Consider the following 26,808-nt stretch of genomic DNA (forward strand, 5'->3'; position numbering starts at 1 on the left):
TGCGCAACGACGCACGAAAAGAAAATTGTTGTTGCTGCTGTTGTTGTCTGTTACATATAGCGTAGCTTATGAGCGCAGCGCGTTTCGTATGTCGACCGCACGTCGGGAAATTCAGCTCAGAACTAAGCCAATGTTTTGTGTTTGCGCTGCGTTAAAGCAGCCGAAGACATTTGCTCGCATTTCGCCATTTCACCAGCCGAGCCGAAGACGTGTGAGACCACCGAGAGAAGCTTGAAAGAAAGAGCAGCGGCAGCATGTTGCCAACGACGCTCAACAACATGTTGCCGAGCGACCAAGTTTTGACTTTGATTTCGATGTTTTCTTTCTTTTTTCGTTTTTTTTTATACCCTGAACCCATTTTCAATGGGAAATCAGGGTATAATGGTTTTGTTGAAATGTATGTAACAGGGAGAAGGAGGCGTGGCAGACCCCACAAAGTATATATATTCTTGATCAGGGTGACGAGCTGAGTTGATTTGGCCCTGTCCGTCTGTCTGTCCGTCTGTCCGTCTGTCCGTATGTATGAACGCGTCGATTTCAGAAGATATAAGAGCTAGAGACTTCAATTTTTTTTTAAAATGTCCGTAATTACAGCGCGCATATCAACTTTATCATTAAAAATCGATAACTCGTCTCGATCTTTTTTATCGATAAAAAACCTTATCGAAACCCAGTTATAAAATTATATCTTCTACACCTTTATTGCTAGAGTCTCCAAATTTTTAATGTATGCTTATATGCAATTTATACAATTTCGGTTTTTGTTAAAATTTACCCCCACCTCTAAATTCACCCCCTCACCCTCACTTTTGTAAAAAGCGTATTTCAAATACTAGAGACTTGTGCTTTGGCAATTACATGCATATTCATGTTATAATCATAATCTAAAAGTTTCATGAAGATCGTACGTCCATAAAAAAAGTTATTAAACAATTAAGTTCTCATAGTAAGCGCACACTGCAGCCCATGCGTGTTTATGCGTGGTTGCTTGTATGTGTATGTGTGTGTGTGTATGCGTTTGTGTCTGTCGGCGTGTGTGTGTGTATGTGTGTCTGTATGCGTGGGTGTGTATGTATACCTGTGTGTGCGTACGTGCGTGTGTGTGTGTGTGTGTGCGTGTTTTTTGTGTAAGCTGAAAGTCGCGAAAAAGTATTGAAATATCTATTGCTCCAAGGGTTCAGGGGATCTCGTAGTCGAGCAGTCTCGACTAGAGCTTTCTTACTTGTTTCGTTATTGTTTTTCTTTTTTCTGGTCAAGGTTTTTGGTAGCTGCTCTATTATGAGTGCTCTCTGCACAAATAATCTATAATCTATGGCATATAACATGTTGTTGTTTAACACTTTCGAATGTCGGCAAGCGCTGCAATTGTCGTTAATTGCAGTTGATTTTCCTGCTCTTGACTTGCAATGGTATATATGTGTGTGTAAAGATAAGCGACAAAAAAAAAAAAAAGACTTTTGCTTTTTCTATATTACATGGCGAATGCCATTGAACTTGTGCTGCAATTTGCGCATGATTTGATATTTGCCTTCATATCTTTTCTTTATCATATGCAGCTCTTACTTTTTGTTTGACCATTTTTGTTTTTCTCTTCTTCTTCTACAAATATTTGCTTTTAATTGTTTTAATGGAGCATAATGCGCTTTCATTGGGGCGCAGAATGGGCCATATGTTAATGTCGGCTGTGGCTGTGTGTGAATAATTACCGCACAAATTTTAGCTCTGGCTCTTAGCTGTGGACGTGCGTTTCTCAAACTAATTGGATGCCTTGTCTTGTTTTTATTTTTTGGAAAGTCCAATTAAAGTTGTGCGCGCTTGCACGATGAATGAAGTCGGCTCACAGCTTGGGCTGGCCAAGAACACGATATATGTACATTATACATGCGTAAGGGCGTTTACTAACTCACTTTCGCCTGGCTTAAGTCCGATTTGGTTTCGTAGAAATCGTGTCGTGAGTCATGTGAACTTGACATCGTATCGATGTGTGATTTCTATGTTCAAGGTTAACTAATATGTTAATTATGTAATTGAACTGCATGCTCATGTTTTCGCAGTTTGCCAAAAACGAAAGACTTAGGCAACGAACTTGCTCTTGTTTTGGCAAACGCGAATTTTTATTAACCAATTTGCAAGGGGAAATATTAGATAACGCGCTTGCATGTGCGCAATTTGTGTGAAGGGCGTGATGAGCGGAAGAGTAATATAGTGTAATTTTTAATAAAGACTTTGGTGACACACTTTTACTTTGTCTGTTGACATGTTTAATCACGCTCTTATATACAAAAGCAATATCTGGCATATTCTGCCAAAGCAATCCAAACGAAAGACTTAGGCAACAAACTTGCATACTTACAATCGAGCTCATCGAAGAACTTTGCCTGCTTGGGCAAATTCTTATCAATGGCCTCCTTGAGCTCCGGCGTAATCACATCATTGTAGACGGAGTTGTAGCTGCTGTGGGCAGCGTCCAGGCCGAGCAGTAGAGTTGGCAGCAGCAGCAGCAGCGACGTTGGCAGCGGCAGCAGCCATGCAACTGCGCGCATTTTGCAATACTTTCGTTGTAGTTGTTGTAATTGTTGTCGTTGTTGTTGGTGCTGCTGGTGTTGCTGTTGCTGCCGTTGTTGTCGTTGTTGTTGTTGTTGGTTTGTCTGCGATTTTGTGCAATTGTGTGTTTCACTTAATTCACGTAGCGGCGCGCGTTTTTGATTGAATAATCGCTCGTTTGCATAGCAGACGGCAGGCAGAGCAGTTCAGATTGAATTAAATACAAAATTCGCGCAGCCCACTTAGCTTAATATTTGGCAATAAGACCCGATGCATTTATTTCGCGGCCATTTTAATATTTTAACATATTTTGTACGCGTCACGCACTTTTTCTTGAAAAAGACTTTTGTTGGAAATTTTCGTTGTGATTTCGGCTGTGTTACTGTTACTGTTGCCGTATATTTCTGTGAGCTGTTTTTATTTTTTATTTTCTTATTTTGTTCGTGTTCGACTGCCTTGCGGTGGGCTTTGCGTTTGCGAACAGTTTGCGGTAACGTCAAAACACTTAATAAACAGTTGGCTGACAAATTCAAAATCAAAAAGGCCATCAACACGCTCACCAACACGCACGCAGCAGCGTCGAGCGGCGTGGAGCAGCCGCAGAGACGTTCGCTATTGAGTAATATGCGCCAAAGAGTGTGAAACGGAGACTCTCAAGCGTGCGCGTTTGTTTGTGTGTGCGTGTGTGTGTGTGTGCGGAGAGTTACACTCGCATCGAAATCGAAAGTGAAAAGAAACAGACAAAACAAGACGTGGCCTCCGAGCAGAGACAGCAGCAACTTTTGTCGCTCACTTGGCAATTGCATGTCGCATGTCGCTTAGCTGTTGCTGTTGTTATTGTTATTGTTATTGTCGTTGCTGCTGTTGCTGTTGCTGCCATGACTAATGTCAAATTTAGAGCTCACAGCGCCAGTGGCTCTACTATATGAAACAAGAGGAAGTTAAATTGTCTTACTCGCACCTCACATGCTGCCAGCAATTTAGTGGGCTGCCAAATGTAATTGTAGTCGAAAAGAAAAATCAACAAATTGTACAAATTGCAACAGGAAAAACCAGCAGCAGACGCGACTCTGCTGACTCTGCTGGCTCTCTGGCAGCCCAAGGCAGCCAAGCGAAAGCCAAAAGCGACGCGCGCACAGCACATCTTATTTCGAGTTCATCTCTCAAGCGTGAAAATTCGCTGCAACAGCGCCACTCCACATGTCTTGTGGAAAAATTGAAAAGCGCCATCAGAACGAATAAAGTCTAAATAATTGATGGGGTTGGGAACCAAAGTCGGCTTGATGAGTTCATGGATAACTATTGAATAATAATTGGCCACAAAATTGATGACACACTTGAGAGACAATCAATTTGTGAGACAATGAAACAATCCTATTAAAAATTATTGATCATTGATGCATGACTAAGCAAATACCCTGATAGTTGGTATGAACTGCAACTAAATAAAGTGAGAGTGCAGTAGTTTAGGGTATTTATGTGAAAAGAAAATGAAAAACAATTATAGTAAGCCGATCATAATAATTGATGGGAAAAATTATATAATTTAGTTGTTGAAAAAAGTTGATAAAAAAATTGATAATGAAATATGAATTATATAATTTTATTTGTAACAGAAATAAAATATAAAATATATTAATAAAAAAAAAAATTTAAAATATTGAATTGAAAAAAAAGAAAACTGAATTAAATTTTTATAATTTAATTGATAAAAGAAATTAAAAAAAAAAAAAATAAATAAAGAAAAACACAACAAATTTAATGGATAAAAAAAGTAAGAAATAAAATAAAATAATAAAAATAGATTTTATAAAATTCTACAGCAAAACTAATTAGCTAATTGTCATAAAAATAACTAAGTAAAATAAAAATCAAAATATATAATTATTTATAAATATAAATTTCTAAATTCATATAATCTGATAAAATTCTAAAACAAGAATTTAATTTTTTGCTATGGCCAAACATGTTTTTATGCTTCTAAATTACTTATAAACATTGCAAATTCTACAATACATTAAAATGACAATAGCCAAATAAATGTATTTATAGCTGCCTTCGACACAATAGGCTCTAAATGGAAAGCAAGCATAAACATATAAATAAACTTATAGATATATAATTCACTCATAAACCTTATCAGCTTGTCAACACATTCACTTTCACACGCTTAGCATAGCCTTGTAACCCTTTTCTGACAAGTCTAGGGTATGCAAAGCAAACGTAACACAATTTAAGTACTAGCATTGGGCAATTGGCAGATGACACTCGACTGGAGACTCTGACTCTGGCCCAGTCTTAATGTGTTTAATGTACAAATTATGATTATTTTCTGTTTGTTGTTGTTGCTGCTGTTGTTGATGTTGTAGCTGGTTGTTTGTTGAGTTGAAAGCAGTTGATTGTGCCATTTATGGCAGCAGCGAACACTAAATGGGAAATGGGCCAGCACAGCGAATGCCAAATGACATAACAAAGCAAATTTGTATTGTTATTGTTATTGTTGCTTTACGTGCTGTAAAGTGCGTAATTCCAATTGAAAATTCCCAATGCACAGTTGCAACCATCGTTCAAGGTCGTCGGTTGTGCCACCTAAACACCCACACAAATAAGGCAACTAGACCCACTTACATTAGCTACTTAATAATATTTAATATATCTAATAAATTGTAATTTGTAATATCATATGCTGTTAATATTATTGCTGTAGTTGTTGTCGTTGTTGTTGTCATTGCACAGGCCATTGCTTAATGTTAGACGCCATAAACTAATGAGATTGCGCTGCCACATCCACGGGGAGTCGGGAGTCGGGCGCCCATTTCAGTCTGCCACATGATTTGTCGTAGCTGCTGGGCCCTATGGCTCATTGCGCGCCACCACGTCCTCCACCCAGCGCAGACTCTTCTGCAGATTGTGATAGATGCCGGGCTGGTGATCCACGCCACAGCCAAAGCCGGCGCTCGTAATGCCCACCAGCACGAAGCGACCATGTTCTTTGATGACCAGCGGACCGCCCGAGTCACCTGTGAGGAAGGCAATTAATTTGATTTATATGCGGTATATTTTTGTTGCCTAACTGAGTGAGAGTAGTTTTAGTTGGGGCTGGCCTAGTTGAAAGCAAACTTGAAACACTTTGCTGGCATTATGTACTTTTACTTTGCTTTTCATATTCTAAATTGTTATTCTAGAACTTGCTAGAGGTAAGGAAGTTACCAAATAGTTTTGATAAAACAATAATTGCTTTTGACTGTGTTAACGTTTCGATAGTCTGCTTTATAAATGATTCTTTGTGTTCATTTATCATATATCAAACTATAAACAATGAGATGTGTAAAATTTCTTATATACGATATATAGATCACTAACTGTCAAATCTATAAAAAATTTAATACCTATTCTCTTGCCAAATCTTCTAAATGTCAAATCCGTTTCGCAACGAACTTCTGTTAATCGACTCGCAGCTCTGCTAAGCCATTAACAGCGCTCTGTTAACGTTTCGCCTAAAAGTATGCCACATAATGTTTCACTCTCTCTATCTGTCTCTCTCGCTCACCTAAACACGCATCCATGTGTCCATCGGAGTGACCGGCACAAAACATTTCCGATTTGATCTCCACACTGATCTGTTTGCTCTCATGCCAGCGCACGCAATCCAGGGTGGCTGTGCGTAGAGTAAAGTGGAAATAGAGTGAGGTGTCTCTCAAATGGTGTGCACACTGTACTCACATATGATTGGCACGCTGGCCACCTGCAGCATGTTGGTGCCCGCATGACCCATATGCGCTTCCGTCTTGCCCCAGCCGGCTATCAGTCCCTTGCGTCCCACCAGCCGTATGGGATACTGCGGCAGGCATATGGGCAAGATGTGCTCGCTGAAACCCGTCGGCCGGGCCAGCTTAAGCAGCGCCAGATCATAGCGGTCCGGCTGTGTGATGCGAAAGTTGAAGCGCGGATGGATTATCTTCTGGAGCACGCTGTGCTTCTCCACGGGCAGCGGCTCTTGTATATGCCCCAGATTCTGTGTATCCAGCTCGCCCAGATACACTGTTATATCGGGCAGCTGTGCCTGCTGTATGCAATGCGCCGCCGTTGCCACCATATTCGCCGATATCAACACACCGCCGCACTGATACTCCGCGATGCGTATGTGCGCCAGCCACGGGTACTCGGCAAACTGTGCCGGTCTTCCGCCAATGATGCGCTTCTGCAGCGTGTTCTGCGGTATGCGCGGCAGTCCACATTCCGGCTGGAAATGGAAATAATAGAAGAAAACTGATTAGTCAATAATGTATAACTGTGCAGCTGCATAATTGATGATGGCATTGGGCACACTGAATTCACAGACATAGAAAACAAAACATAAACAACAGCAGAAAAACTAGTTTTTCCATAAAAAATATTTTCAATTGTCTTATTGTTAGCTCGGCTCACACGCTGTGCACTTGATGAGTTTTGAAATGAGCTCTTGAAAGATACATCAGGATAGTTATGCTGTCTCAAAGAACTCTTGCACAATCTGTTATAACAGACTCGAGGCAGTTTTCCACAATCTTTCATAATAGACTCTACTATAATATGGTAAGGAATACTATTATATATTAGACCTAAGGGCATATGCATTCACAAATATAATTACAGTTGCATGTCTAAGGGGTCTTTTACTAAATTTAATGTGGGGTTATTCTCCCTACTAAACTTAAGGAAACGGTTTTATTAATTAATATTATCTTCTATGTGCTTTTCATAAATTATAAAAACTATTCTAAAATTTCCTTTAAGTTCAGTATATTAAAGACTGCACCTTTCTATGTGCTTCTCATAAATTCTTAAAACTGTTTTGTAAATTTCCTTTGAGTTTATTATATTAAAGAGTGCACTCTTCTGTGTGCTTCTCATAAATTTTAAAAACTTCTAGAGGTCTCTCCCTATCACACAATCTTTATATTCCTATTTCTCGCTTTCATTTCACATTATAATCTTTTCTTAGCCATAATTTATTTTCGATTCTTATTTAGATATATTTTTAACGCCAAGTATCTTAACGATTGCAACTTTCTATATAAATTCTCATTAATTAAAATATGTTTTCGTACGTCTCGCACTCAATTTATTGATTTTACTACATGGTTTTATAGCTCTTATCTCTCTATCTGAATTCATATTTACTTATAAGCAATATATTCTACACAGCTTGCCCTTGTTGTCTAGTGTAATCGCCGCATTGGAGCCACTCAAAGCATTTACCTTTAGATTGAGCAGGTCGTTATCATCGCGCCGCCGCAACATAATGCGCTTGGGCAGACTATTCAGGCCCATCTTCAGCTTGCCATAGTCCACCAGATGCTCCAGCGGCGATTGATGCAGATGCTGAGGTGGCTCGGCAATGCAGCAGCTGAATAGCCATTTGTTGCTGCCGCAGCCCTTGGCATGTTTGCCGCCCTGCAGCCAGCAGGAGAAGCTCAGCTTGCAGGGCCAAACGCCGGTCTGATGCACACACTCGGCGGGCACGCCCAGCAGTGTGTTGAGAATGCCTAATTGGGAGTATATGGATCACTATCGCTGGCAAGGATTAGCTGAGGATTGTGAATTACTTACTCGCCTGCAGCAGCGTAAATTGACAGAGGAGCAGGCACAGCCACAGCAGCAATAAATACCCAAATGAACGTCGCATTTCGAGTCACGAGTTAAGCGTGTACGCTTCACAGGCACCGACACACTCACAGCACAGTCACTGTTTTTGGTGGGCGTTTAACACAATTTGCTGACAGCTAAATTTGTGTTTTGATTTGTTGCTGTTGTCGCCGCTATTGTTGCTGTTAATGAAAGCATGACAATTTCTTATTCACTTTTATGTCGTTGTTGTTGTTGTTGTTGCTACTGTTGCTGCTGCTGTTATTGTTATTGTTGTTGATATCTTCTGCTTTACCATTTGAAGCCAGCAGCTCGCTGCTGTTATTTCTACTTAGATGTCTTATTATTGCTGCTCCACTTTTACTACTCTTTGTGGTTGTTGTTGCTGGGTTGAATGATTCACCCAGCTAGCGGCTAGATGCAAAGCCGCTTGCGTCCTTGTCGCAACGTGTTCTCTGGCTAAATGGGTCGCCTCTATATATATTTTTATTTTTGGTTTTTTTTTTCTTCTTTTAAATAATAACTGTGTCAATGCATCAGGCGCTGGCACAATTTTCAATTGCAGCCACACAGAGTTTCACACATGCTGCCAATTGTGGCATGGCTCAACACACACACACACACAAAGCGCGACGCGAGAATTGGCTAAAACGGCGGCGGCAGCAGCGACAACCGCACGCAATGCTGGCCAGAATCAAACTGGGTGCCAAGCTGTAGCCAAAGTGTTTTAGCTTTGGCTGTGAGAGCTTCTTCTCAGCAACTGGTTGGCATCTTGAGCACACACACACACACATGTTTATATATCTTGATCTTGGGCTCTAGTTCTCAAATGCAATGTCTGGCTAATTATTACGAAACGCAGGAAATGTTTGAATAATAATTATTTTATGCGACATAATTGCAAAATATGCATGCAACACATTTACCTATTTTCATGCAGGAAATGAGAGCAATTCTGGCTAATACAACTTTTTTTTGGGTTAACTGTTCGTCGGTTGAGGCAGGGGCAGTGGCAGGGGCGCAGCATTCTTTTATGTAACTTTCTAAAACGCAAAGTCTTATTGATGATGCTCTGCAGCATTAGCATATGAAATATGTTTACCTTGTTTGATTTTGTTGATCAGCAGGCGTATCGCTTAGCTGTCAAATATCTGCCCAAGTCACACAATCGAGAGGAGCACACAATACAAATCACACATCAAATACTCAAATAGTTCAGAAACTCACAAACTTCTCGACAAACACCTTTTTGCTTCAGTTAGAAGTAGTTCCCCACATAAATAGAAATATTTCTTTCTAATTTCGATTCATAGTTGTAGAAAATATATATATACATAGAAGATAAACTGTATATATATATTATAGAAATTTTTTTTAGTTTTTTTTTTTTTTTTGTTTAGAATATATTAATATAGATAGAAATCGAAATTTTAAATTGATTGTTGTTGCACCATGGCCCGCAACCCACAAGCAGCCAAAGCTGCCACCCAGGGACTTGTTGCCGCACATGCCAGCAGCGTTGCGTATGTGCAGTGCCAGAATCTCAAGTACAACGCCATTATCATAGGCTGGCTGGGCGTCATCATATCGAGCGTGATGATCTTCAGCTCCATGATGCTCATCAATATGCAGGCCGATGTCCAAGTGTTGGTCAAGCAAATCCTGCTACAGCAGGCAACAGATAAGGAAATACAGCTCTTAATGAATCGTATGTATTAGTGTGGCTTGATGTGCTTCAATATGCCCATATCATCAACATTCCTGATCCCTAGTACTGGCTGCTTTCAGTACAGTCGCCTACGGCATGTCCTTGATTAACCTGGGCGTCAGCCTCCTCCTGTTGATTGGTGTGGCGCGGGTGAGTATGGGATGGGGGTAGAGGAGGGATAGGAATCGACTGGAATTCTCTTCTGTTTAACTTTTCTTTTATCTAACTCCTCCTTTGCTCCCCACAGGACTCGAGCGGCCCACTGTACCCTTGGTTGATTTTCCATGGCGTTGTGTTTGGCTTTGGCCTCTACATCGGCATATTCTACGCCCTGGCTGGCCTATTTATAGACCTCTCTAGTTTCTTAATGTGCCTGTTGGTCTTTACGCTTGTGTTGGGTAAGTCTTCTTTATATATATGTTAATAATCCCTATATATATTAATAATCCGGTGCAGTGCTCTATTATAAAATCTATCATGAGGTCTTTACTCTGTTCCGCGTCATGCAAGAGCAGAATTCACGCAATGCAAAGTTCTGTCAGGATGCTGAGCATGTCTTCGCCTCTGGCGTTCCCTATTCGCCCTTATATATGCCTCCGTTTCCATTCAAGCCATAAATACATACAACAATTAGGGAGTAGCTGCAGCCTCAATTTGTCGTTTTACATGTTAACTAAATGTCTGGTCTAAAATAATAAACATCGATTGGATTTTGTTTTATTTGCTTTGATGTTCAACATTTACATAATTTATTTACACACAATTAGTTCATAAATAGTTTAAAATTACGTAACAGCGCATATGACTAAGTCAATTAATTAATAATTAATTTAAAGTGTATTTTGAAAATCGCTTAACCAGAATATCCCATATCGAATATCCCATAGATATATATCCCAGCTAGAGATATATGCGTTGTCATTCCTAGGCTCTAATATACGCAGTTTCTGTCTCCTCCTTCTAATCATTCTTTGCGCTGCGCAAAAGTTTTTTTTTTTTTTTTTTGAAAATTATTAAATATATAAATAAGAATTAAAAACAAAGTATGCGAAAAGTCGATAGATACGGAAGCTGGGAAAGTGAATTATGTACAAAACGTTTGCACTCCACTTGATGGAGGGCATTCTGCAAGCTGGAGCTCTGAAGCGTTGGGTTTCAAATAAATAAGAGAAGCGTGGCATAGCTTAGATGTTGACTGTCAGGCCAACCACATAGGATACCCAGTCCACCGTGTAGGCCAGGCGATGGTAGATGCCCTGCAAGAGTGGAATTTGACAAGGTTAGCTCAAGTTGGATTGAGGTTGGTTAGGATAGACTTGGAGCAGAGTCCAGTGATCTATGACAAAAACTCACCGGTTGCCCACGCGATGCACAGGAATAACCCGCCGAGACAACGCCTGGAATATAGCAAATATTCAAGTTACTAGTTTTTCTACTAAGATTACCCACTCGACACTCACCTATCAAATACCAACGGCCGTTCTTCTCATGCATCAGCGGGCCGCCGGAATCGCCCTGGCAGGAATCCTTGCCGCCATTGCGATAGCCGGCGCACAGCATCTCCTGGTAGATGACGACATTGATGCCATTCTGTCGATGCCAGCGCTCGCAGATGCGATTCTCAATCACGGGCACATCGACAGCTTGCAGAGTTTTGGGGCGCAAGCGGGAGCCCGGATTCAAGGCGCCCCAGCCGGCGGCCCAGCCATACTTGCCCAGAAAGTCCTCGTTCTTCTCCGGCAGGCAAATGGGCGCTGTGGCAGATGTGAAGGGGTGATGGTCAAGAGATACAGATGGACAACAAGAGTGAGTATATTATATATACCTATATGTGGCATGAAGTGCACTGTGCGCTCCAGGGTCAGCACGGAGACATCGAAGCGATCCGCTTGTGGCGTGAACTTGAAGTAGGGATGCACATCGATGCGGCGCACGCCGAAGGTGTACGCGGGCAGCGGTTCAACGGCCGAGTTGATGACATAATCGCCCAGCGTGACGTGCACCTGACGGGGCGTGGCACGTGCCACACAATGCCCGGCGGTGACCACATGACGACGCGAGATCAGCGAGCCGCCACATCTGCAACAGCACAGCGAATGTGAATTTGTGGAGGCAAGGAGAAGAAGAAGAGGTGGTGGGTGGTGGTGCGCTTACCTTGAGGAGCCAATGCGTATGTAGGCCTGCCAGGGAAAGGAGCCAAAGCCGGCATCGTCGCCGCCCACAATGCGGCGCTGGGCGGTTTGCTTGGCCAGTGAAATGCCGCAGCCTGCAAACCAAGACGAGACAGACAGACAGACAGTTAGAGTGTGACGGGTTAGAGAGTTCAAAGGTTAACGCTAATAAAACAGCACAGAGAGTTAGTAGCAACTGGCAAACGGGGTGAGAGAAACAAATAGAGAGAGAGAGAGCGAGCGAGTTCAGCGTTAGCGGCAGGTGGAACTTGCAACCAAAAATGAAGCCAAAAATATGAACGCCGCTTGGAACTGCCCGCAATTCGTTGTTGCTGGTTCGTTTGCTGTGTGTGTGTGTGTGAGATGGGAAGGAGGCGGGGGTGGTGCGTGCGGGAGATGAAGCATTAACTTTCTAGTCGCTGTGGTGTGGTTTGCTTTTTTTCTGTTTTTTTTTTTTTTTCTGGGTGGCACTTGAAGCTCACTTTCGGGGCATGCCGTTAAATGATGTTTTAAAAGTGGCTTAGCTGTCATTAACTCTCCTAATTAACACATGCACATGCTGGGCAGTTGTAAAGTTCCTCAGTTTCCTCCTCTCTTTCCCCATTGCACGCGGCGGCATTTTCATATCCCACTTCAAGCTTTTGGTGCAAGGCATTTTAGTAGCGTGATTTGTTTTAGCTTTTTCTTAGCTTCTTTTTTCTCTTTTCGCAACTTAATTAAGCACTCGACATTTGACAAACATAACTACGAATACGGTGCACAATGTGCAAGACACAAATAAATACAATACAACAAAAAATTAAACGAAATTATAAAACATCAACGAAAATAATTAAAGCAAGCATACGCAATCACTACAACTAAATATTTTTTGTTAGACATGCAAATTGAAGTATTCATTAATATTCTAACAATATACTTGCAGAAGATTTAAAAAACTAATATATTTACTAATTAAAATTATATTTATTTTTTAAAATTGTTTCACAAGTTTTAAAGCAAGTTTTAAAGGTTGAAAAGTAAAAGTATATTTGACAAAAAGTAAAAAAAGCTATTAATTAATAGAAATAAGTAATTAAATTTGTGACAGCTAATTTCTTTGTCTGTATATATATGTATAAATATTTCTCTATATTTTATTTAATTTATTTTTAACACATTTAACTTCTTTGTCTATATACATGTATAAATATTTCCTTATATTTTATTTTATTTATTTATTTAACTTGTATTTTTTATAAAATATAAATTTTATATATTTTAAGCATATACATATATGTGTAATTTCTTTTAATTATATCACTGGTAAGCATCAATAAGACTTTCCAGACAAATCTTTTCAGTTTAGGCATAAATTTTACAAATATTTCTTTAAAACTTTCCTTGATATTGCTTAGCCTAATATTAGCCTAATATCAATAATTATGTCTATAGCTCTTCAAACACTTTCCTCTGCAAGTATATTTCATCTTCGGCAAGCCGAAGTTGGTTCTCTAAGTTTTTATACATTGCATTATTTTATATAATTTTTGCGACTTGGTCCAAAAGGCAAGCTGAACCGTAGTGTAATCAAAATTGTTGTTTGTTTTTTTTTTAGTGTGCACGTGCATGGACTTTGTAGTTGTTTTTTTTTAATTTGTTGGTTTTTTGTTTTTTGTTGAGGCAGCCACACTCACTGGGTTCGTTGTTGACAGGTCCAAAGTTCTTTTGCGGTAGATCGGTCAGATCGACCGTATTGCCCACATAGTCCGAGCTGCGCAAATTAGCCGATTTGGCCGTGCGATGGCAACAGCCGCGCAGCAATCCATTGCAGGTGCCCTGTATTAGGCCGCCAGATAGCCAGCAGCCTAAAAAGAACTCGCAAGTACCGCCACGGTGCTGACACTCCATGTCCGTTGTGATGTCGACTGTCAAATGGTTGGGGGGATATCATGTATGTATAGATGAGCAACATGTGTGATGTGTGTATGTGTATGTGTGTGTGTGCGTGTATATATATGTGTATGTATATAACTGGTTATGTGTGTGTGTGTTGGGTAGTGTTCGTATTGGGACAATTAGGCCTAGTGCAAGCAGTTCCCAGCAGCGACACTAACTGAAGCTTAACCTAATAGAGTAGCAAATGGTCGTACAGCTATAGACCCTGACACTTACCCTTCTCCTTGAATGTGCTGGCTGACTGTGGACTGCTCGTTGACTCGGCAGCGTTATCCAAATCCTGTAGACTATAATCGTTACGCACATCCTGCACGGCGGCCAGTTCGTTGATGCCAAAGTTCTGATCTCTGTGTGGAACGAGAGGAGATATCAGTTGAATGCAGAGTAGAAGGAAAATTTCAAAGTGAAGAAATCGAATTTATCTTATTTATGATTTCCTCACTTTGATGATTATTCACATTCTGCTTCGCTTAACAAGTTCGACAGCCTCTCTATCGCGCACACACGATTCTCACACTATCTCAGCCCCAGCTCTATGCTTTTTTTCCCACACTGACTAATTGCTTTTGCCAACTCACCTGAAAGCAATATTATCGCTAAAGTAGACACCCGTGCCGGATGGTGCGCTGGAGCCGCTGGGTCCGGTGGTGCCCACATTGTCGTTGCTGGGGAAGACCACGCGGGGACTGCGCGACGACTTGTAGGGGAAGTAGCGACTCTTGCGCGAGCTCTGATAGTCGCCGGGCGCCACGTACTCATTGAAGGCCTTCTGCGGTCCAAACTGACGCATGGGACTGGGTCCCGTGCGGAACTCCGTGTCGCCAAAGTAGAGGCCGCGCTGCAAGCGACCTGGCAGTGCGGTAATGGGTCCATTGATGTCTCCAAACTTGGTCACATCATCGCGATAAAGTTTGCCAGCTGCGACGGCGGCGTTTAGTGTGTGGGGCTTCGAGTTGGCCACCAGGCCGGGAAACTCAAAGCTGGACGGCGACCCATCCGAGTCGAAGTACAGCTGACGCGTATGCCGTGATTCGTGCTCATATTGTGTGGGCGCGGCATCCTCGGTGAAGGGCAAGCCACCGACGCCACCGGCGCTGCTCTCCTCGAAAATGGGACTGTCCTCACGATAGCCCTGTGGATAGAAGGGATTGGCCGGCTTCAGGCTGTAGCTGGGAAACTGAAAGCCCACGCGACGGCTCGTGTGCTCCGGCTCGGCATACTCCAGCTTGTCCGTGGTGCTGGCCGCAGCTACCAGGTCACTGCGCTCCGTGCGCACCGACTGCTGCTGCTGCTGGTGCTGGTGCTCTGCTGCATGAGCCGCCAGCTCAGCGCTGAATTCATGAGCCACTGCAGCAATGCCCTCGGCTGGGGGACCCAGCGCCGATAGTGTGGCATTGCGACTGGGCCGCAGCTGCAGCAGCGAGGCTGAGCTGCTCGCATCGCTCTCCGTTTGCAACGGGATGTACATGTAGTTGCGTCGGCGTCCCTGTCGCGTCACATTCTCCGGCAGCGTGGGCACCAGCTGCTTGGGTATGGTGATCAGGTCACTCTGGGGCAGCTCCACACTGGGCGCCGGTATGATCTCGACATCGGAGCGACGCTGGGCGGGGGCAGCTGCAGTGGCAGTTGGAGTGGATTGTCGCGCCGTACGATAGGAGCCAAAGGATTGCACTACACTGCCATCGTTGCGCTGTCGCACATCCTTGAAGCTGATGTCGTCCTGCTTGCTGAAGGTCTGATAGGGCGCATAGAGATTCCTGGCAGGGGGCGCCGCAGTTGCTGCCGCTGTTGCTGTGTGGGTGGCAAAGGCGGCGGTGGTCTGCCACGGCGCCAGCTGATGGCCCGTTAGCAGCGCCGCCGTCGATGCCGTTGAGCTCTGCGCACCGCCGCCGATCGCCTGAACTTGACCGGCATAGAGCAGACAGCTAATGAGCAGGCTGAGCTGCCAACTGCACGGGCAACTGTTGCTGTTGCTGCGATTGCTGTTGCTGTTGGTTTTGGTTTTGGTATTGTGTTGGTGTTTGGCCACTAACATCTTACATTGAGCGGGGATGAGCGCGTGTGGTGGTGGTGGTAGTGGTGTTGGTGGTGGTGGTAATGACACTGCGCCCAATTAAGGTGCAGCTGCGCAACTTCCTGCTTGTTGCTGTTGCAGTTGCAACTATTGCTGCTTCTGCTGCTGCTGGTGCTTCTGCTGCTGCTACTCCTGCTGCTGCTGCTGCTGTTTCTGCTGTTGTTATGGCGATTTTGAACTTGAAGCCAATTGCTGGCCCGTTTCGCTTTTCTTCTTCTGCTGCTGCTGCTGTTGTTGTTGTTGTTGCTCGCAGCTGCTGCGTGCCGCGTTCATTGATCCCCGCTCCACTGGTTTCTTTGCCTCTTGTTGTTGTTGTTATTGTGTTTTTTTGGCTTTGGGGATTTTCCGGCGCCCGATGCTCCACGCTTTTTTTTTTTTTTTGACGCTGTGTTACAATTCAGTTGAAGGAGCTGCTGCCACTACCGCTGGCAATTGGTTTTCGATTTTGTGCCTGCCGCGAATATCTCGTGTGGCGAGTTTCAGCAGTTGGTGCGGTTATTGGACTCCTGCTTGCCTGCCGCGCTGCTGGCAACAATATACGTATGTGTGTGTGTACGTGTGTGTGTGTGTTTTGCTGCTCCAATGGCAATTATGGCAATTGCTGTTGACGCTTCAACAGCCGACGTTTCATGTGGCTGCATTCATGACGGCTGCTGGCTCTGGCTGATGATCTTGCAACAAGGGAGATAGAGATAGAGAAAGAGAGAGGGAGATGGAGAAGGAGACGGCAACACCAACAACTACCAACAGCAACAACAGCGTTGGCCACAAATTACTTCCTTAATTGCCTGCAAGAAGAAGAGAGAGAGAGAAAAAACGTAAATAAATATATATAAAGAAAACGGACTGGCATTTTGGCCATTAAATTGCCTTGAGCATGACATTAAATTGTGGGTGTGTTATAGACAACATATTGATGGACACATGGTCGACGATGGGGGGCATATTATGGTGGGCGTGTCAGACCATTAGCCACAGCCTAAGCGCTCAGCATTAGCTTTCATCTGGCGGTTTTAATCAACGATTTGCGCATTAAACCGCCAACAAATTAATTGCAAATTACCAATTTACGCTGCTGCTGCTGCTGCTGCTGCTGCTGTTGATCCTCCCGCTGCTGCAGCTGATTGCAGCAGCAGTAGCATCACGCGTTTCCTCGGTCAGAAACCGCAGCAGCAGCAACAGCAGCAGCAGCAGGCGCAGCAGCAGCTGACTTTTGGCAACAACTTTGCGAAACCAGTTAACAAAATAAAAGTCGCAGCACAACTGGAAAGCGGCAAAATTGTTGCTTTTATATTTTGTTTTTCATTTTCGTGTTTTCTGAAAAGTTATTTTTACGTTTAACGATAGAAGGAAATGAATGACTGCAATGAAAAGCGCAATAAAAGCAAAGCCAAGCGGCAATCGCTTGGCCAATGCGCTTTAGTGGAAAGTCCAAGGCATTTACATTAATTTGAGCAGCTTAACCACATGATCCCATGCATAAATAATTTGCCAAATTTTCAATTGTGCTTCCACATGAAATTCGCCTCACAATGGTTGTTAAACTCAAATCGAAACAAATGCAATTTGTATGCGTCAATTTAATTAATGAAAACAATTAAAGTAACTAAATGCCAATTAACGGATTTTGCAATTGTTTATTGTTATGGGCTTGTAATTTCGTTTCAAGTTGTTTTCCTGCTTTAGGAAAAATAAAATATTTCAGTCAGGCTACTTCCCATATATATATTTATATTTCTGCAGCTCTATAAGCTATTGATTTCTATAAAATTTAAATCTTTTATATATTTTATTGTGTTCTATATTTTGTCAAACATTTAACAAACTTTCCTATAAAATTTAAAAATAATTTTTAAGAGCATATATAACATCGTTAAAAAATAAAATATTAAAAAATTAAAATTTAAATAAATTAAGGGTATAGATTTAAGATATATTTCTAATCGGAAAATACCTAATATGTTCTTTTTCTTATAAATAAGTATCAGAATATTAATAATAAATATGGATATCTTTAATATATTTTTTACAAGGAATTTTTTAAGAGAAAAACAGTTTTTGTTAAGTATTTGCTTTAGTATATTATTTCTCACTTCTCATAATAAACATATAATATAAAATCTATATTTGTCAATTATCATAATATAATAATCCCATTAAAGCAATCACATATTCATTTTATAAGAAACCTTCCAGTCAAATGTAATAAAAGTTAAAATAATATTTAGAATGTAAAAAGCTTTTATAAAGTTTAAGTTTTTATCTTAGCCTTCATATCTTATACCATCTTGTTTCCTAATAAATACTTTATCTAAAGCAGACAGAGCATCATGCAGTCGCCTTGCCTTAACTGCAGCGTTCTTCGTTGTTGCTGTTGTTGTTGTTGTTTGTGTGGTCAGTGAAGCAGCAAAGACAAAGCAGCAACAACAACAACAGCTTTGAAAGTAAGAGTTGGCAACTTTTTGCGCTCAACTGCGCTGCGCTGCGCAGCGCTGCTGCAGTCGTCGCTGCCAGCGAATTTTCACTTTCATTTCGAGTTCAAGCACCACGCGAGCAGCTGCCGTGGTTGTTGTTGTTGCCGTTGTTGTCGCTGCAGTTGTTGCATGTGCTGCTGCTCAACTAAAGGCTTCCTCTGGTGGGGGCGTTGCGCGGCAACAACACAAACTTGACATTTTGAACTTGATTTCTAGCGTAGCCAAGCCAAGAGATTTTTCATAGAGTCGTCGTGTCTGTCTGTGTCAGAGGGTAGAGTCTGCAGGCACGAAGACGCCAGGCCCAGGCAGGCAGACTGCGAGTCAGCTAATGCCAACAGGAAGCGTTGTACGAAACGTGACCAGACGTTTGCTATTTACTTCCCCATAAAGATGGTTTTGCATAATATTTTAACACATTGGGCTGCTGCGGGCTGCCGGATGACTTGAGGCATGCTGCTAATAGATTTTGTTCGATTATGAAATCTGCAAGGCCTGATAACTGGTTTGTCAGCATGTAAGCCATGTAAACAGATGTATATAGGAATATACTATATGTATATAGATATAGATAAAGAGTGTATATATATAGAGTTGCGAAATTGACAATTTGAGCTACACGATTTAATGCGCATTTTGTGTGATGCAATCTGGCTAAATAACATCAACTAACAACTTTTCAGTGTTGAAAAACCATATGCAAAAATCGAAGAAGAAGAAGCTGAAACAGCTACTGAAATACCAAAAACCATGCTTGAGCAATGCCACTGGCCAAAATTGATAAACACAAAGAAAAAAAATGTTATGTAAAAAAAAAATAAATAAATAAATAAAATGCGTTCGAAATGCGAACAGCACCTGCGGCTGTTGCTGCTGCTGCTGTTGCTGCTGCTGCTTCGCAATGCTAATGATGATGATCATCATCTTGTGATGCCTCATTATGAGCAAGACGCTGCTGCCGCATCAGCAATTATTGCAACGGCCTTGTGAAGGACGCCGGAAACTGGCTTTACTTCTTTTTGCCTCACTCTCTTCCCCTCTCTCTCTGCTTTATTTCTATATATATATCTTTTATTTGTTGTTTGCCTTTCGCTGTGCTCTTTCTTTTGCCGTTTTCTTTCACACTTCTGCTGCACGCATAATTCACATTCATTTTGGTGTTGCCTCTTCTGCTTTGGTTTTTAATGTCTGGCAGTTTATTTGTTTTAATTAACAATTGTTGTGGCTGCTCCTCTTTTATTTGAGGTTGCTTTTTGGCTTTTTATTGCGCCCTTCTTTTGCTTTTGTTTTTTGTTTTTTGGCCGTTTTATCTGCATGTGCACTTTGTTTTAGTTTTGCGCGCTGCCTAGTGAAAGTTGCTCTTGTTGCTGTTGCTGTTGTTGTTGTTGTTGTTGTTGCAAACAATGCGTTGCTCGTTTGCTACGTTTCGTTTATTCGTTGCTGCAAACAAGCAATTTTTGTACATAATATTTTTATATTTTTCTTTTCGTAATTGAGATAAATGCATTTTAAATGCGCAGCAATCGCTGCGGCAACAGCAACAGTTGCTGGAGATGCGGATACAACGCATTGCGTATACGCAGCGTTGCGCATAGATTGCGTGCGTCTGTTCAACTCTTCAACTTTTTAGTTGTTTTCCACGCATAATTTAAAAGCAAATGAATTTCGTTTGCATAAAACATGTATAAAAGTGAAGATAAAACAATGCCTAATGCACAAAATCACAAATTGATGACAACAATGGCAGCAGCAGCAACAACAACGACAATCAAAATAAACATAAAGTTGCCTCTCTCGTTGTCATTTGTCATTTGTTGCTGTTGTTGTTGTTGTTCGTTATCGCTGTTGTTGCATCTGCTCGTTTGTGACGCTGACGAGTTGCGCATAAATAAATGTCAGCCTATGCTTAATTTAATGCATGCATTCGCACAAATGCTTAAATTACAGCATTGCACAAATGAATTTCAAGTTACTACTTTATACTATATGTAAAAAATTGAAGCATTATTTTGAAGTTAATCAAAAAATGTTGTAAATTTAAACTGGTCAATTAAACAAATTAGATTTGTTGTGTGGATAACTGAAAACTTTTTAAAAATAGCTTTAACTTGTATGTGGATCCATTTAAGTATAAGATATGGGTTTTGAGTCGAGCTTAGGACTTTCAGTTTGCTTAAGCACTTGGGCTTAAGACACTCGGGCTCTTCCTTATAAGCTCCAACCCACTAAATTTATGCATCTGCTATTCCTATATAGACAGCTCAACTTAATCTAACATGATATCGATTTATATGGGAGGACAATCAAAAAGAATATATAAAATATTTATATATATATTCTACTATACCCATTTATACCTCAGCATGTGCCCACTTAACAGAAATCTGCTCAAAAGCATTTTCTTTTCAGATTACAACTTGTTTGCCCAATTTTGTTTCCAGTGTACAGACTCGAAACAAACTCGCTTTTAAAATAAACAACAATTTGAACAAAGTTGTGCCAATTATTTGAATTGCTACCAATTGTTCAATTGCCGATTGTTTGGCCAATGGCAAAAAGGTCAAAGCGTTTGGCTTTAAGCACAAGTTAAAGCCGAAGTCAAGTGGGTCAGCAGCTTGAGCCGCTGCTGCAAGCTGAACTCTAAACAAAGACGCCCATCGTTTGAAAATTGGTGTCATGCCATTGGCACATATTTGGCCTGGCCAAAAAGCAAACACGGCGACATGGGCCTAAAAGCTTAGCTATTGGGTAAGGTAAGTGCTGTGGGCAAGGGAGTTCCAATTGGAAACCGGGCCCAAATCACGCTCGCTGGTTGCCACACGGCCCAGAGACGCATAATCAATGGCTATGCAGCTGAGACGGGGCCGGGCCGGGGCCGGGGCTGGATTTTCAAGCGTTAATTAATATTCAATACACGCGCTGCGCAATTGTTATGAATGTGTGAAGTCAACACCGGCAGCAAAAAAGCGTTAAGAAGCGCCAGCAACAAAAGCAACAGCAGCAACAAGCAACAGCAGCAGCAGCCTAAGCATTGCATGTTAATCAAAGCAACATACATATTGATAACGATTATATAATTAACTGTGGGCCACTTGGCGTATGAGCAATATTCAATTAAACGCTTGCACATTTGATATGATGTGGAGCCTCCCACTTTTGCAACTTTTTGGCACATTGGATAAGCGCCATTAAAATTTTATAACCTTATTTTCTTCTATATTGCTAAAGAGTGTTTTTGTTGTTGTTGGCGTTGTTTGCCTCACGCTAATGATTCGTGCAAATCGAGGCTATCGACTTGCTGTACGGCAGCCGGTCAGCCACCACAAAAAGCTGCTAAAAACTAGACAATAGCTGCACATGCTAAACACAATCTTCAGATTCTCAGAAAATCTAAAAAAAAAAGAAGTAAATAAATAAATCTGTAAACAAAAAAATAAAACACAAAAAAACACACAGTAGCTCGTGTCCAATTAACAGTGGAAGCGAATGCATAATCGATGGCGCTGCCCGAGGTAGATGCGCATTAAGAAATCATTTGCATTACCCGATTGCCTTACATAAGATCCCCCTCCAAAAGAAAATGCGTCAAAGAAAGAGAGAAAGACTGTGGCGCCAATCAAAGGTTTATAATTTACATAAACAACAAAAATTAAAATAAAAGCAACGACTGGCAAGAAATCCATTGCCATGGTCACAATTTGGCGGAACTTGTTTCTCGTATGCACAGCAACAACAACAACAATGATAATAATAATAATAAAAATAACAACATTAGCAGCAGCAACAATCACAATTTGGGTTTATTACCAGATGATAAATGGAAAAGGGTTTCGGCCTGAAAAAAAAATGCTTTAACCGGATTTTCAATTTTTAAGCGCCAGCGAAAACCGAAAGCAGTTGGGTCTTAAGCTGATTTTTTGAGTATCTAGGCTAAGTAATACCCTGTTATAGGCTAAGCAACTCTAGAAGAATTTTACATACATTTTTTTTTTTATTTATATAAATATTGGCCCTTAATTTCCATTTATTTTGTTTGACATTTTCATATTTTAATATTTAAAAGTAAAATATTTTAAGCAAATTTAGAAATGAACTAATAGTAAATTTAAGAAATTACAATTTAATATTCTCATTCAATCCTCATTTGTTTAACATTTCAATCCAATAAGATTTTCAACTTCTGATACATGTTGGCAACAGATCTGTATACAACCTCTCAACTCATCAACAGGGTATTGAAATTCGTCTTAAAATTAAGTAATTTATGTCAGACAGTAGCTCGACTGCAAGGAAAGTTCTCAAGTTTGCGCCTTAAGTCTTTCGTAATCGGAGCAGCAGCTGACAACAGAAACAACAACAACAACAACAACAACAACAAGAGGAGCACAACAGCAGCATCATCAGCCGCCGCAACGCAGCAATTCAATATATAACATGCTCTAAAGAGCATGCAGAGCAATACGAGTTTCTCCGCTTATGCAATAAGCAAAGCCCTAAATAAAAAAAAAAATGTATAAAATAAAACCACTTCAGGAAAACAAAAAAAAATCAACGCAAAAGAAAAGAAAGAAGAGATGTTACCAAAAAATAAAAAAACAACAACAACCACAACGATTTCGATGGCGTTGGCGGCGCTGTGCTGATAATGAAGTTCATGTCATATGTAACACAGACAAGCTACAGACACATACAAATACATTTATGCATGTATACTGATTTAAGTATATGTATTTAGTGTGCACAAAAGCTTTGAGTGGGCTATAAAAACGTTGCCAAATAATTTTTTGGGGCCGTCTTTTGGTTAAAGCAAAATTTGGGTTAACTTTTTATTTTTTTTTTCTTTGGTTTTTGTCTTTTGTTGCTGCGTCTCGTTTGCCCTTTTTTCAACGCACTTTTATTTATGTTTTCCTGTTTTGTTTTTGTGTATTTCATTTTGATGTCGTTTCTTTTCCGATTTCGCATATCAGTTGTTTGTTTTGTAAAAGCCAACTTGACATGGTTTGTTTGTTTGTTCGTCGTCTGTTTTATTTATTATTCAATGCGCGCTCTTCTTGCAAATGTTTATTATATAACAATTAACAAGTTGAAGAGCTGTTGAAATATTATTTATTGAATAATATTTAACAAGTGTGCAGCCAGTAGCAAGTGGCTTGGCTATACTTTGATGAGACTATATAAAACTGTATCCATATATATATTTGCTTGCATCTAATGTGTTAATGAGTTGAAGAAACAAAAACTGTCATACATATATGGAACTATTTGTTGAAGGTATGTATGCTAACATGATTGGACATTTGCGGTTTGCCAGAGCTCGAAAATTGCTGAGGCGGCTTGAATTATAAATATGGTTAATCAGTTTAAAATTGGTTTATGAGTTTTGTTGAATATTTTAATAAAGTCTTACATTTTTGTTATGGTAGTTGCTAAATGAAGGGAAGAGAGTTACTCAATTCTTTTACAACAAATTTGTTGGTGTTTACTTAACTGGATTGTTAAGAAATCTTGAAATCGGTGATCAGCAACAGCAAAGAAATTGTATATTGATAGAGATTTTGGTCATATTCTCTGCTAAACTCAATTTTAATATTTTGTATAAATAGATATATTGGCAAGTACTTCATTAAAGTACTTAAATACATATATACAAAAATATATATGCATACGTATGTCTTATTGTGTATTACTAAGTATTTCTCTATATTCCTTGTACTCTACTGTCTACTATCAAATATATCTATATATCTATATCTATATCTATATCTATATCTATATCTATATCTATATCTATATCTATATCTATATCTATATCTATATCTATCTATACATATAATATAGATATACATATGTATATATTATACTCCTTCCTCTATGCAAATTATTATTGCTATATTTAATATCTTCATCAACCATATAGTAAACACTTTTATATATTATATATTACAATACCCCCAATACTCTACCTTCCCTCTACTCTACTATACTGTCTTTTATCACTAAAGCGTCGCATTCTTGCTTCTCTATATTATTCTAGTAAAATCGAACTATTAACCTTGAATACTTCTTCTATTATACAATTCTCCTGCACAGCAGCTGTGTCCATCATTATCTATACCCATAGTCTACTGTATTTCGTAATATTACTCGTTTCTTATCTGCCGTCATCAATCTCTGTCAATCATTAAAGCAAATTGTCTAGTCTTGTTTGTATTTGTCAACTCTTTGATAGACTTCTTTACCACCTCGACGACTAGCACTAGCCTCTGTTCCACATCAATCGCAATTAATCATTCTGTCAGATTTGTAGCAGAAACCATTTCATTTTATAGTTTTGCTCTGTGGACTTCTTTTGCACATTTTAGAAATTTTTTAAACAACTGGTATTATTGCCCAACCGCTTCCAAAATTGCTTTATTTTGCTCTAAATCCAAATTTACCTAGTTAACTTTTTTTTTCAAATGTATTTAGTTTATGCTAAAGTATTCGCAACACTTTCCACATGTGGCAACAGATCGGGCCAGGTTTAGGCGTTACATATAGCAGTTGGGAGCTAACTGTGTGTGTTTACATGCACTCGTCTTGTCTATGGTGTATGACTATGGCTATGGCTATGTATATACATATTGCAAGATTTATTAGATAATGACGCTTTAGTTATTTCTTTTCTTTAATTTCTTTTCATTTTGTTTGCTACGGTTCGTGCGTTGTTGCAATTTGAATGATTTAATCGTCGTCGCGGCGATTGCTAATAAATGTTGATTGAATGTGAAATTTATGAACACTCGATTAGTTAGTCTCCTCGAGTGTGGCAAGACTTTGTTATTCAAACTAATAAATGAGTCTTACCCAATGTTTATCTCTTTCTTTCGATCGAATTTTGTGTTTGAATTTTCTATTGCAGAAATAATCCAAATTGTTTGTTAGCCGCTTGTTGTTGACTTTAATTATTTTTGGCTACAAGAAATTAGAGCACACTATAGATATAGTTGATTTACAGGTAATTTGCAAATTGCTTGCAAATTTATTTGTTTATATATCAAAATTATTTATTATTATTATAATTGTTATTTATTTTTTTTTTTTTTTAATTTTGGATTAGCTTCGCTGCATGCTGCGTTGCTCTTGCCATTGGCATTGCGTTGCGAATTTACTGTACTGGCTATATATCTCTCGATATAATGCGGCTATAATCATAGCAAATGGCCACGAAATCGAGCGCTGCTGAGCTGAGCTGAGCTGAGCTACAAAATAGCAAACAGATTGCGATTGCGAGGCGCAGACTCCAATTGCAAAATCAAATCACTTTCACTGTCAGGCGCGCAGCCGCAACGAAAACGAAATTGCAGCTCACTAACAGCACAGCAGCGGCAACAGCAATATCAGCAACAACAACAACAGCAACAACAACATCAGCTATAGCTAAAATCCAATACAATCCAATCCAATCCAATTCAATTTCAATTTTAATTTCAATACGTAGCACTCGATTGCACTCGACTCTCCACTCTTATCGGTAAACACACTCAATTTAGCAATTGTTATTTGGCTTTTTATTTAGCTTGATTTCGGCTTTCATATGCACTGTTTTGCATGTATGTCCTTTGATCCTACACACACACAAACAAACACACACACACAGTAGTAGCCAAACACTTACGTTTTGCGCGCGTCTAACGAAACGTCGAACCGAACGAGCAAACGATACGAAACGAGCTTTTGCTAAGCTTTTTTTGCTTTTTAATATATGTTTGATATACGCTTTAAGAGGCGAGCGCGCACACGACCTTCTTGAGCGAAGTCTCAAAGAAGTCTGAACGCAAGCGCAGGCACTAAAGCTGAGCGAAGCTGCAGCTAAAGTTTAACAACTGCGCAGTCGCAGCGGCTGCTGCTGCTGCTGCGGCCTCTTCCTGCTCTGTCGAGCGTTGTGTTTCAGTTTTTTGTTTTTTTTTTTTTTTTTGGCTAAGGCAAAGCAGTGAAAAACAGCTGTCGCTGTCGTTGGGGCTTTCGTTGAGGCTTTTGGCTGCGTTGGCGATGAGGCAACAATCAAAATGCACAGACACAGCGTAAAAGCTATGAAAGGGGACGACGCAGCTGAAGAGTAAATATATATATATATACATTAAAAGTCAGTAACAGCCAGCGCTTTGTACAAATACTTAAAAAAAAAAAAAAAAAAATAAAAATATGTATATACTTCTTGCTTAATGCCGGCTCAGACAGCCGGCAGCGCCCGCACCCTCCCATTGTGCCCCACGCAGCTCAAGATACACAGGC

The 26,808-nt window shown here is 40.4% G+C and overlaps 3 protein-coding genes across 5 annotated transcripts; 1 reads left to right on the top strand and 2 right to left on the bottom strand.

Moving 5' to 3' along the window:
* Positions 1 to 5,124: 5,124 nt before the first annotated feature.
* Positions 5,125 to 8,838, bottom strand: LOC122757683 (serine proteinase stubble). Its single transcript, XM_044010699.1, has 5 exons — positions 8,137 to 8,838; positions 7,786 to 8,072; positions 6,268 to 6,787; positions 6,095 to 6,202; positions 5,125 to 5,564 (listed from the first exon to the last, which is right to left on the bottom strand). The coding sequence occupies exons 1-5, from the start codon at positions 8,210 to 8,212 to the stop codon at positions 5,398 to 5,400; spliced, it is 1,158 nt and encodes a 385-aa protein (XP_043866634.1). The 5' UTR covers positions 8,213 to 8,838; the 3' UTR covers positions 5,125 to 5,397.
* A 504-nt stretch (positions 8,839 to 9,342) lies between these two features.
* On the top strand, positions 9,343 to 10,600 carry LOC6578845. Its single transcript, XM_002004711.4, has 4 exons — positions 9,343 to 9,880; positions 9,945 to 10,030; positions 10,128 to 10,278; positions 10,337 to 10,600. Exons 1-4 carry the CDS (start codon positions 9,625 to 9,627, stop codon positions 10,495 to 10,497), a joined length of 654 nt encoding a protein of 217 aa, XP_002004747.1. The 5' UTR covers positions 9,343 to 9,624; the 3' UTR covers positions 10,498 to 10,600.
* Positions 10,596 to 26,326, bottom strand: LOC6578846. Of its 3 annotated transcripts, XM_032730134.2 has the most exons (10): positions 26,192 to 26,326; positions 25,381 to 25,488; positions 14,568 to 16,851; positions 14,206 to 14,336; positions 13,728 to 13,958; positions 12,035 to 12,146; positions 11,706 to 11,959; positions 11,341 to 11,634; positions 11,234 to 11,277; positions 10,596 to 11,136 (listed from the first exon to the last, which is right to left on the bottom strand). In XM_032730134.2, the coding sequence occupies exons 3-10, from the start codon at positions 16,022 to 16,024 to the stop codon at positions 11,065 to 11,067; spliced, it is 2,595 nt and encodes an 864-aa protein (XP_032586025.1). In that variant the 5' UTR covers positions 16,025 to 16,851; positions 25,381 to 25,488; positions 26,192 to 26,326; the 3' UTR covers positions 10,596 to 11,064. The 3 variants fall into 3 exon arrangements, with proteins under 3 accessions (XP_032586025.1, XP_032586024.1, XP_002004748.2); XM_032730133.2 differs by lacking the exon at positions 13,728 to 13,958 and having other exon boundaries at positions 10,602 to 11,136; XM_002004712.4 differs by lacking the exons at positions 13,728 to 13,958; positions 25,381 to 25,488 and having other exon boundaries at positions 10,602 to 11,136.
* Between the last annotated feature and the right edge of the window lie 482 nt (positions 26,327 to 26,808).

Source organism: Drosophila mojavensis, unplaced genomic scaffold, assembly GCF_018153725.1.
Source record: "Drosophila mojavensis isolate 15081-1352.22 unplaced genomic scaffold, ASM1815372v1 contig_80, whole genome shotgun sequence".
Lineage (NCBI taxonomy): Eukaryota > Metazoa > Arthropoda > Insecta > Diptera > Drosophilidae > Drosophila > Drosophila mojavensis.